The 11,302-nt window shown below is 45.1% G+C and overlaps 1 protein-coding gene across 1 annotated transcript; it reads right to left on the bottom strand.

The window, feature by feature from the left end:
• Positions 1-536: 536 nt before the first annotated feature.
• On the bottom strand, positions 537-1,793 carry LOC148644821 (hemoglobin subunit alpha-like). Its single transcript, XM_088612265.1, has 3 exons — positions 1,635-1,793; positions 1,074-1,281; positions 537-783 (listed from the first exon to the last, which is right to left on the bottom strand). The coding sequence occupies exons 1-3, from the start codon at positions 1,727-1,729 to the stop codon at positions 655-657; spliced, it is 432 nt and encodes a 143-aa protein (XP_088468391.1). The 5' UTR covers positions 1,730-1,793; the 3' UTR covers positions 537-654.
• Between the last annotated feature and the right edge of the window lie 9,509 nt (positions 1,794-11,302).

Genomic DNA, 11,302 nt, shown 5'->3' with positions numbered 1-11,302 from the left:
CACTTAGCACCTGCTCCTCAGGCAGCTGTGTCGTGCGCTGGCTGGGAGGTCTATATACGATACCATTTCAACAGGCCCACGGGCATTGAATTAGGAGAATATTCTCTCCTGCGCCGATGTTAGAATAATGTATGTTGTAAACAATCACCTGATTGCAGTGAATTAAAAATTACACTTCCCCCGCAGGGGTAGTGTTCTGTGCTGCGATCAATTCGGAATCCACAAGGGGGTTCTATTGGAGAGACGTGAGTCTATAGGTTTTTGGTGATTATTGTTGCGGGAGTTTTTTTGCGTTACAGAACATATTCAGTGCTTTGGAACCCGCGTTTCCTGCCGTTGCCTACCAAGCGTTTTCTACGCGAGTTTATGTTCATGCAGGTGAGACACAACAGGGCTTCCTGTTAATGGTGTCACTTACACATTACAGTTAACATTCTCGACGTTCCATGTGAATAAAAAACTTAGGTTGAACTGGACTATTGATGAAATAAAATACAGACATAAACTGGGTTTGAGACAAATAACCACACACACGGTTTACTGTAGGTTATTAAATGCAATATTTATTATTGTATTTGTTCATTAGGCAATATTTGGCAAAGCACGTTCGACAGATCCGCAGAATTCTGCCCGATGCTCCTCCGTGTCTGCGCCTTAGCGGTACTTCTCCGCCAGAGCCAGAGACAGGGCGGCCAGGAACTTGTCGAAGGAGACGTGAATCTCGGGGGTGAAGTCCGCAGGGAAGTACATGGCCAGAGCCACCAGGATGTTGTGGGACAGAATCTGGAAAAAAACATTGAGACACACATTTCAGACACGCGGCACACGGGCTTTTCTACGCAGACCGCACAGCATGGACACTTTGGACACTAAAGCATTTTACACAGGTACACAGCAGGAACAATTTAAACGCGTCCTGCACAGCTGACCTTTACACTTTCAGAAGTATCTGGACACAAGTCACCCAGAAGTGTTAGTATATGAAATCAGACAAAGCCGTCAGACTCACACTTCTCGAGTGTTCGCTCCGTTACGAGCTACAGAAACGGACCCGGCGCTGAGGGGTCACCTACCTTGAAGTTGGCAGGGTCCACACGCAGCTTGTAAGCGTGCAGCTCGCTGAGGTGGCTCAGAAAGCCTTTGAGGTCGCCGAGGTGGCCGACAGCATCGCCGACGGCGGTCATGATGACCTTTCCGTGCTTGCGCACCTGAGGGGACCCGGGGCTCAGGTCAGCCCAGTGGGCGAAGTAGGTCTTGGTCTGGGGGTAGACGGTGAGCATCCTGGGGAAGAAAGGAGGTAACACACATAAACACATCAGTTAGCAAATATGTATTTTGATGTAGCTTATACACCAGTATAGATTGCATTAACAGTCAAACTGTTATCCCCCGAGTACGGACTGTATTTATTCCATATCCAATTCAGAGTTTATATCTCGAAAACGATAGCTCTATATACATTTAAGAATAAAGTCTAAACATTAAAAGAGTTCCAATAAAGGTATCCTGCATAGTATTTATTTTTAATCGCACTAATGACAAAATGAGGTCACATTTATATTTCGTTGCAAGTATTTCGATTTTACGCGTGTTATTGCGAGCGCGCACGTTATTAAAGAGCGGAACTGAGTTACCTGGACAGAGCCTCATGGCCGATCGTGTCCACCTTAGCAGAGGCTTTGGCCCAGATAGCCTGGACGTGCTGCTTGTCTTTATCGGAGAGACTCATCGCTGCGTTTGTTCGGTCTTTTCCTCCTGTACTGGAACAGAACCTGCGGCGCACAGACAGCGGGGGCTCTTTATACGGTGCCCGCTACGCACACCCACCCCGATAAACACCCCCCCCCCCTCCCCCGAACCCCGCCCCAGAATTCAGCTCGCTGACTGTGAACTTGACATAGGGAAATGTGCCAAGTTTAACATGTGCCTTTGCTACTGATACTATATCTTACTCCTGCAATAATCGGAGCCCGTTGACGTGTGATGTGTATTACATTCGATAACTGGTAGGTCCTGTCTTGCGCTCACGGTCTGTCGGTTTGGGCTCTGTATTAAAAAACCCGGGCACTGAGAAAGGCTGGATTCTCCACATCACATGTATATCATGCTCAGTCTACACCACGGGCAGCTTTAACACGGGGTAAATGGCATGAGTATGCTGCAACGATGAAGTCAATTGAAAACAATACACATTCATTGCCACAAGACAACAGGGGTGCTGTTAATCATGGAGTTAATAGAAATACACATTTATATTCCACATAAATGACACGATACTTAACATAGGAGTGGATGCATCAGCACATGTGTATCTGCAGAAAACAAAAGTGCCTATTGATTATTTTAACTACAGACAGCTAAGGTTTTTATTCAGTGATGAACACACTCCACAATGCTATCAGCTATCACGGATTCTCTGCATGACTGTAACACTGCAAGGGGCCCTTGAGTGACTTGCACAACGAGAAGGCTGAATGAGCTCGTTCGTTGACAGAGCTGACTGGACGTGGGGGCTGAGCTGACGCGACCTGCTGAAAAGACCAGCCGGGTGGAAGCTCAGACAGAAGCCCAGACGGGAGCCGGTACGCACAGCGCTGACCCAGGGAACAAGGCCTTCGAGCCGCCGGCACGCTGGAGCAGCTCCTCAGGTGGACTGGCCAGCAGTGGGTCCCAGTCCTCCCGAGCAGCGAGCCCAGGCTGCGTGCTGACCGCCCCGGTGGGCATCTGCGAGCGTGGGGCTCACGTGTGGTGCGGAATGGTGGACTGCTTGTCCAAGCGTGAGAGTCTCACACTCTCCCAACAGAGCACGTCAGGCCCCCCCCCGTCCAGGGTATAATCCCCATATTGGAGAACAACCAGCTGACCACCGCCAGGGTGCCCCTGGACATCACACAGCCGTGGTCCCGGTGATCCCCTGGGAAAGGGCTTGACCCTCGGCACTGCACAGCTCTCGGAAGAGCAGGGTCTGGCCCATCCCCGCTCAGAGATGAGCCCTCTTCACCACCCTGCCTGACGTGATGGGAATGACCACCGCTGCCCACTGTGCCCAGTGTGAGCCAGACCCTTTAGCACAGGTCAGCCAGGCGGTGTCCCTCAAGGACCAGCAAGGTCACACCACCCATTTCTAAAGCCTTGGTGTCATCAATTACACAGTGCAATTACATGGCAACAGAAAAGAGATCGGGGAGACTTTTTTTGGGGGAAAAAAAGTGCTTTCAGTGCCAGAAGGTTCTCAAGGATCAGTCTGTGCAACTTTATCAATTCAACATCTTAATGATTTATCATGTATATGACAAATAAGATGATAATTGATCATGCAGAGCAAGAGCAGAGCAAATAAAACGGCTGTCGAGTTAATTTTTGCCATAACAATGTTAAGGTGATGTCAATAATTATGTTATAATTTAATACTGTCAATCGAAATATAGTTTCAATAACAGATTAAACACTACCAAGTACATTTGTCCGTGTTATTCAGAGACTGAATATTCCGAACTCTGTTAACACGGATATTGCGGCTCAATTTTCTTTCGTCTGTGTCACAGATTTTACAGTCTGAGGCTGAGGACTTGCCTTATTCTGAGATATTACAACTGAAATGATATTTCTGGACTTAATTTCTGCATGACGTCACCATATCAGAGGTCTTTTTCTCAGGCGCCTCGAATTATTTGGCGAGGCTCCGATGGGCGGCCTTGTCCATATCAATGAATGTACAATAATGATTTAAATGCAGACAAGCCTCATTTAATCGGGTGTTAGCGCAATTAGCCGGTTGTAGAGGTGAGGCAGCGGGCTCAATCCTGCTCCTGACACCCCAGAAAGGCGGCGGATCTCGGTGACCAAGGTCAGACGCCGCTGTAGGACACGAAGTGTGTCGCAGAACAAGAAAGAAAATCTCCAAATGTTTCTTTCTTTCCGAGGACAAAGGGGCAGCTAGATTACGTTTGTCATCTCATCCACTCGTCCGCCCAGTGAGAATATCCTACTGGATTTCAAGTTCCCAGCCCTCAGTCCCCCCCTCACAAAGCCGGCAAATACGACCCCCCTGTGAGAGACCCGACGGCCCGCTCGGGGGGACCGGGACCACGCCGTGCTCAGAGCTCTGCTTATTAAAACGGCCCAGCGTGGTATAATATTAAACACCTTAGTAAAACTGCTTTTAAACTTGCTTTGTATTGCATTGAAAACACATAACAAGCAAGTTAACGTGGTTTTTATATAGAGATTGTATATAGAGATTTTTTATTTATATATACTGCAACCCAAATGGTATAAGATGTCATCCACAAAACAGACCTCCCGAATAAGAGCGCTACCATGCTGCTCGCTTGTGCCAGCGTCTTTGGAGAAGGGACCCGTGTCTCCCTCTTGTGTCTGTTATTTCTAGTGTCTACAGTATTTGAGAATAAACTCCCCGGCAGCGGGCGATGTCACCAGGCTGTGCGGTGTTCCGTTGTGTTGTTCGAATCTCCAGCATCACAGATGTCAGAGCGATTAATACGAACCTCTGAAAATACTATCAATTTTAGCATCGTTTACTTACTGATACAGAATATCGGACAGCGCAGCTTTCTAACCTACATCATATGGGCGCCGGGGCGTTTGCGTAAGGCTGACGATTAGTTATACAGAGCTGTTGTTTTCTGTACGACGTTACTTTATCTTTATTACCTGAAAATACGTCAAATCAAGTTCGGCTGCAAATGATGCATATCGAAACATTTAGTAACTTACTCTAAACCAGAGGGGGTTTAGTTAATGGCGTCTCTTTGATTTGATAGTTTTTTGTAGAGATTTTCTATAAACGCCTGAAGAAGGCTCCACAGGCGAAACGTTGGGTAAAGGGAATAAACCTTTACTCGTTCCTTTGCAGCTACCTACTTGAACTTATCCCTAAAGAATGTCTAAAACGGTCGAAGCTTAATTTTGTCTAGGATAATTGTACCACCTAGTGGTAGAATGAGCAAACTACATCCGCCACATCCGCTGAAATTCTACATACTGAATGCTAATTAGTGCTCTCGGCAATGAGAACTTAAAGTTCCCGGCAATGTTTTCTTAAAAGATAACACTTGAAATCGTATTTTTAATGTCTTGTGTTGTATAATTTGTTTCCGTTTGGAAAAAAAAAACAAGATGCACAGTCATTACGTCACATTACTGACGGAAAACAAACCACCCAAGCAGTGTCAACGATTTTTAGCTGCACGCGTCTGTTCGGGTTTTAGAGTTAGTATCTGCTGCCACCCGGTGGCTAATGTTCCTCGATACCAGTTTCTAGAGCTCGTTATTATTAGAGCTATTATTAGAGACAAATATTACCTCAGAGATCTGGGGAGAGCAGGGAAGGAGGAAGCAGAAAATAGAGGACAGAGGACTGAGTCTCGAAAAACCCAGAGATGTTGATAAATCAAGTTATGAAAAAAATGTATTTTTAATGCTTTGAAAGCAATTCAAAATGTTATGTGAGCTAGTCATAATAATTCCTCACACTTATATACTGCTTTTCTGGACAGTCCACTCAAAGCGCTTTACAGGTCATGGGGATCCACTCCACCACCACTACCAGTGTGCAGCCCCACCTGGATGATGAGACAGCAGTCACAGTGTGCCAGTCCGCTCCCCACACACCAGCTCAGCTCAGTTTATTGTCAGATGCACAAGTGCAATGAAATGCGTATTTGCATGCATGCTCCAATACAAAGAACAGAAAGACATTAAGGAAACATCACAAACATAAACACAGAACAGCAGTAGCAACAACAACAACAAGTTAAATAACGTGCGTCTTAGGAAAAAAAACAAACCAGTGTGAGTCAGTGGCAGGGGTAGAGTTCAGTAATCTGACAGCTTGTGGGAGGAAATGGTGTCTGAACCTGGACGTATGTGCCTTTATGCTCCTATAACGCTGAGCAGAGGGAAGGGGGGGGGAAGGGAGAAACCAGGATGACTGGTGTCCTTAGCAATACTTCCAGCCTTCCTGAGACAGCAGGTTGTAAAAATGTCTGAAATCAGCTGTCAGTGGGGAGGAGAGCAGAGTGATGAAGCCAGTTCAGAGATGGGGATTATTAGGAGGCCATGACTGGTAAGGGCCAATGGGAAATTTGGCCAGGACACCAGGGTAACTCTTCTCAAGAAACAGCCTGGGATTTTTAATAATCACAGAGAGTCAGGACCTCGGTTTTACATCTCATCCAAAGGACCTTTTACAGGATAGTGTCCCCATATAGGACCCACACAGACTGCAGGGTGAGCGCCCCCTACTGTTCCCACTAACACCACTTCCAGCAGAAACCTCAGCTCTCCCAGGAGTCTCTCATCCAGCTACTGACCAGGCTCGCACCTGCTGAGCTTCAGTGGGCTGCCAGCTGGGAGCTGGGAGCTGGAGGGTGATATGGCTGCTGATATAATGGATCAGAACAAATGTAATTATTGTTATGTAACTGTTGGTTTTTTTTAAAACCTTTATCTAGACGTGTGCACATACAGTATACTGTTTTGTGTATATATACACGATTGTAAAGTTTTCTTTTTGTGATTCCCCGTATTCGTTTGTGAAAAGAAATGAAGCTCTCAAAAATGGAAATCAGGTTTCTAGAGCTTTATTCATTAGGAAACCGGCGCACCACTGAACGTGAAGAACAAAAGCAGAGCAGCTTATTCATTTCTAAGTTTCAATGTCTGGGACAGCCTTAGCCCTTCTCATGTCACAGTACTCGCAAGCACCGAAATCCCCAAATACAGCGAGTATCCCGGAGGATATGGAAGGGACAGCGAGTTTTTGCACTGTCATATAAGAATAAATGTCTGGTTCCTGCAGTGTCCACCATGTCCTCCACTCTGAGGCCTGTGGTGGGGAGTCAATGATGGCAGCAGTGTTCCTGCCACTTTCCCCTCCAGGGGAAACCAGGTCGCTGCTGTCAGTGTTGTTGGTGAACCACTAGGTGGCGCTCTTATTCCACAACCAACCCAGAAGTTCCAAGCCCGGGTCCCTGTGAGGTGATCCTGGGGCTCCTGAGGTGTTTACGTAGGGTGAGATATTATTAAACAGAGCTCCTACCTACTCGGGCTTTAAAGGTCCAGGTGAAACAGCTGCCATTACTCCTTGACTTAACAAAGCCTAGACTGTTAGACTGATAGAAAATCTTCCTCCTTACTTTAAGATCTCTTCAGCCTGCAGCTCCCTCGCTGCCGAAAGACACCGGTCTGTAACGTCTGTAATGATTTTGTACTGCCGCGCGAAGCAGGGCCCCTGTTCTTTACTGCTTATTTCGAGAGCGCTGTTGCACAGCACATCGTCCGGTTCTGCTGCCTTTCGCCGTTTCCTTACTTGTGCTTCTGTGGATTGGTTTCGACCCACTCTCGCAGGCCGGGCCCGCTGCGTCTCTAAAGAACACCTGGCCGGCTGGACAGCTGCAGTACCGCAGGCGTCCACTAAGGGTCTTATTTACTGGCAGCCCGCTGTAACATCAACACCGAACAGGTGTGGCAGTTCGCTTTTCAGTTCAAGTCTTCGGACAGTTTCAGGTCGACGACAAATTCCACGTGTACGAAACGCTTTTCTGCACGCCGCCAGAGTGTATAATTTTTTCTGTACAAATAAATGGTTGCAATACCCAATTAGGATATGTGAACTACATCTCGGATAAAAACGATCTACTGCTCCAGTGCTGCGGTTTTAATAAGCAATTGCGTTGTACGCGAGCTCGGCTCCTCTATTAGACCAGGTGGGCAGCTGCGTCAGCATGCGTAGGCTGCAAAGGAGCAAGTAAGAGGTTGATTCCCTGCTGAAAAAAAAGAAGAAAGAGAACACAACGTTTCGGCCGTGGAGCCTTCTTCAGGTGTCGAAACATAGAAAGGGAAAGGAACATCTTCTCAAGAAGAAGGACACCTGAAGAAGGCTCCACGGCCGAAACGTTGTGTTCTCCTCTATTAGACGACTGGGTGTAAATTCGGGCTCAGGGTTGTATTTTCTGCTCTTGTATAATGTTTTTCCCCCCACCACCACGGGATTGTTGCGTCCTTCCCAGTTTAAATGCCGACACAGCAGAAACATTCACCGTGGGTCAGCGGGCCTCCGAAACCCAGACTCCAGCTGGTTGAACCTCCCCAGCTCCAGTCTGCTGGACGTCTGGGATTGCAGGGAACGGTGTAATTCAAAGTTTTGCATTGATTAGCACCTGTTGTCTCTCCGGCCTCCTCCAATATCATTGAGCACTGCGCCCCATCGCTGCTGCGTATCGCCTTTTGCCGATGTCTCGCTCCCAAATCCACTTCTGCTGTTCGCAACATTTCTGGGTGAAGTCTGGTAACGTCTCTTTACGCACACGGGGCGCAGTGTAAAAAAAGTTTAAGTGTAAAAGTAAAACTGGCTACCCGTTTTCCGGAAACATAGAAAGGGAAAGGAACATTTTCTCAAGAAGTTGTTTTAAACGATGATGCACAATGCCGAACAAGGCTCTGCTGAATTTCTCGTGCAGTTCGTCTCGGACACTGACGAGCCGACCGCCAGCGTGGAAGAGTCGTGGAAGAACAGCGTGTCTACCACAATTAAAACACATCAATTAAACTCAAACTATTAAACCACCATCATACTCTCGATATTTGTCTAGAAGTCGAATTCTTTCTGAAATTATAGTTGTCTTTTTCTCGGGTCGTGGCACTGAACCCGAACTGCCGAACAGCGGTGGGGGAATTCAGGTCTGAAGCGTCACTTAACGTCCCGGAGACGCTGACTTCGGGACCCGTCATTCAGACACAGTGGGGAAAGTGGCGTGGACAGTCTTCCCCGACTTCTGCGAAAGGACCCGAAAAAACCCCGATGTTTCGAGTGCACGATCAATACACGACATTTAAAAATAGGAAGTTTCCACAAGGAATGTTCTTAACTGGCGCACAAGTGGGGCCCAATGCGATCTTAATCATACAGCGAATTAGTATTTAAATTATAATTTTATTTATTTTCGACAATAGCCCTTACATATTTGTGCTCCGCAACAACAGCAATATAATATTCCGTGAAAATACGCACGCGCTAAATCATTTTCTATTGCTATAATCGTGCAGCTTTATTAATTTATTTTTTAATTTAGCGCCTTTCTAAGCGCCGCTGTATCTGGAAAGACTCAGTAGAACTGCGTAATATCTAGATTTTACCATGGAGCAACTCAAATAATAGTTTACAGGCACAATAAACAGGACTGGGTTTAGTATTAATGGGTTTAACATTAATTTTGCTCGTAAAAGATTCATTCGTGTTTTGCGTATTGTGAACTATTTGGAAGAAATCTGAAATCCATAACAAATATTTATTTGTATTACAAGAGGCTGAGCGTCGCAAAAAGCGATCAGTCTAGAAATAAAGCTAACCTCGGACTTTCTAGATGGTTAGAATTTAAAACTGTTGTTGCATCAGATTTGAAAGGGTCCGACTCAGGACACTGTACAGAAAATCATTCAATGCAACACCTTCCTGCCATTTCATTGCCATTAACGTAAATTTGGAAATGTCCAAATTTCCGGACAGTAAACCTAATTTGGAAGACAGGATTAAAAATCAGTTTCTGGATAATTTGCGGACGCTCTCCGTGAATTATTCTTCACAATTTCGGCATTGAGACGCGTTTGCTGCTATTACTAAATGGCATTTATAATATTGCTTTAATTCTTTCGACATTATTGATTCGTACGGTTAAGTTTGGGTTGATGCAGTGTTTCTCATATCGCCGGCACTCTGTGCGCTCTCCAAGCCTTGCAGTCTCGATATTGTTATCAGGCATGTAACTCAAAAGCTACTATCTAACGCTTTCACCTTGAAACGGGCAGAGACTCGCTGCTGCAAGAAAACAGCCCATCAGATTAAAGCGATCGAGCTGTTCAATAAGATCCATTAAGAAATGTTCAAATATTCCTGGATTCATACACCCTAACCCTACAGCTTCCGTTTTGAAATGTGAGTAATTGAGTAAGAACAGGTGATGTCGATGTGGTATGTTTAAATCGTTTTAAGTCTCACTTATAGTCCCTGATGAACTTTTTTGTAATCATTCTAAAATAAAAAGAGACATTTGCAGTGGTTTATTGTAATACACGTGCGGATGTCATGTAATGTACCCTCACCATTGATGCCTTCGAGGTTTTTTTTGTATTTCAGTTGAGTATTTCCTTTTATTACAGATAGAAATGATCAATCGTTTTCATGCGCTTTTAGAATCGAGTAAAACGGCTTTATTCGGTGGTCATTCTGTAAAAGACATTGCCGCTGGCGTTTTGTGTGCTTTGCCAAATACAAATTGGCGAAAATAGTGTACGTTCTTATTGTTTTCTGTTAAACAAGTCTATCAACACGCCGACAAATAACACCCAGTCGCAAAATAAGCATACACCAAAGAATGAAATCAATAATAATTTGATTCCTTTTATATATATTTAAATAAATATATATTTTCTATTTTTACCACAGTAGTATTTCTAAAGATTTACAACGATAACCTTCCTGGGCACATTTCAAATAAATATTTCAATTGACATGCCTCTTCTGAATTAAATAGGAATATCGAGAGTGGTCAATATTGACAAGATGTACTTTCTGTAAATGTTTAGAAGACGTTGTCAAACTTTCCATTAAATCTGCCGCACCTAGCCTGGGTCCAGAGCTTGTGTCTTTTTTGTTTCAAAATCTAATTTTACAGGAATGGAAGTACGGTGTCAAATTAAGACATTCTAAGCCTGGTTTCACAATAGTAATAAGGTTTTAAGGTTGTTGTAGATTAACATTTTCAGGTAGTGTTGGGTGATTTTTAGAAAGTGACTATTCTATTTCTGTAACGGACAGATGCTAACACTTAGTCGGTATTTGTAGAGCAAACGTTTTCATTGATCTGTGGAAAACGATGTAACACTGTTAGTCTCGCAACCTGTCCTTCAAGCGATTCAGTGAAACCACAGATAGGGAAACATTAAATAATGCTGACAGGAAATATCAATATAGTTTATTGCAAGGTGTAGTCCAAGTAGCCAGAGGTCTTGCTCCGTAACCTCAATCATCCTGGAAATATTTAACAGCGAGCCGCCATTAAAAAGCAGACCACACTCCAGTCCACAGTTTTAATAACGCGTTTGGTTTTGATGCGATTTAAAACGGCATCGCTCTTGTTTCATTAGCGCAAGTATCCCTGTCGGAAACCCGCCGCGGCGAATGACGTGTTTCGCTTTGTTACAATGCACCAGGATGGCACGATAACGCGCGGATAAAGTTTATCACTTGGTCAGTCGTTTGGAGAGCCACGGCCCAGAAGTG

Source organism: Lepisosteus platostomus, chromosome 19, assembly GCF_059453375.1.
Source record: "Lepisosteus platostomus isolate fLepPlt1 chromosome 19, fLepPlt1.hap1, whole genome shotgun sequence".
NCBI classification, from domain to species: Eukaryota; Metazoa; Chordata; class Actinopteri; order Semionotiformes; family Lepisosteidae; genus Lepisosteus; species Lepisosteus platostomus.
Note: the sequence above shows the minus strand (reverse complement) of the source record. Positions and strands in the feature narration are given on the sequence as shown.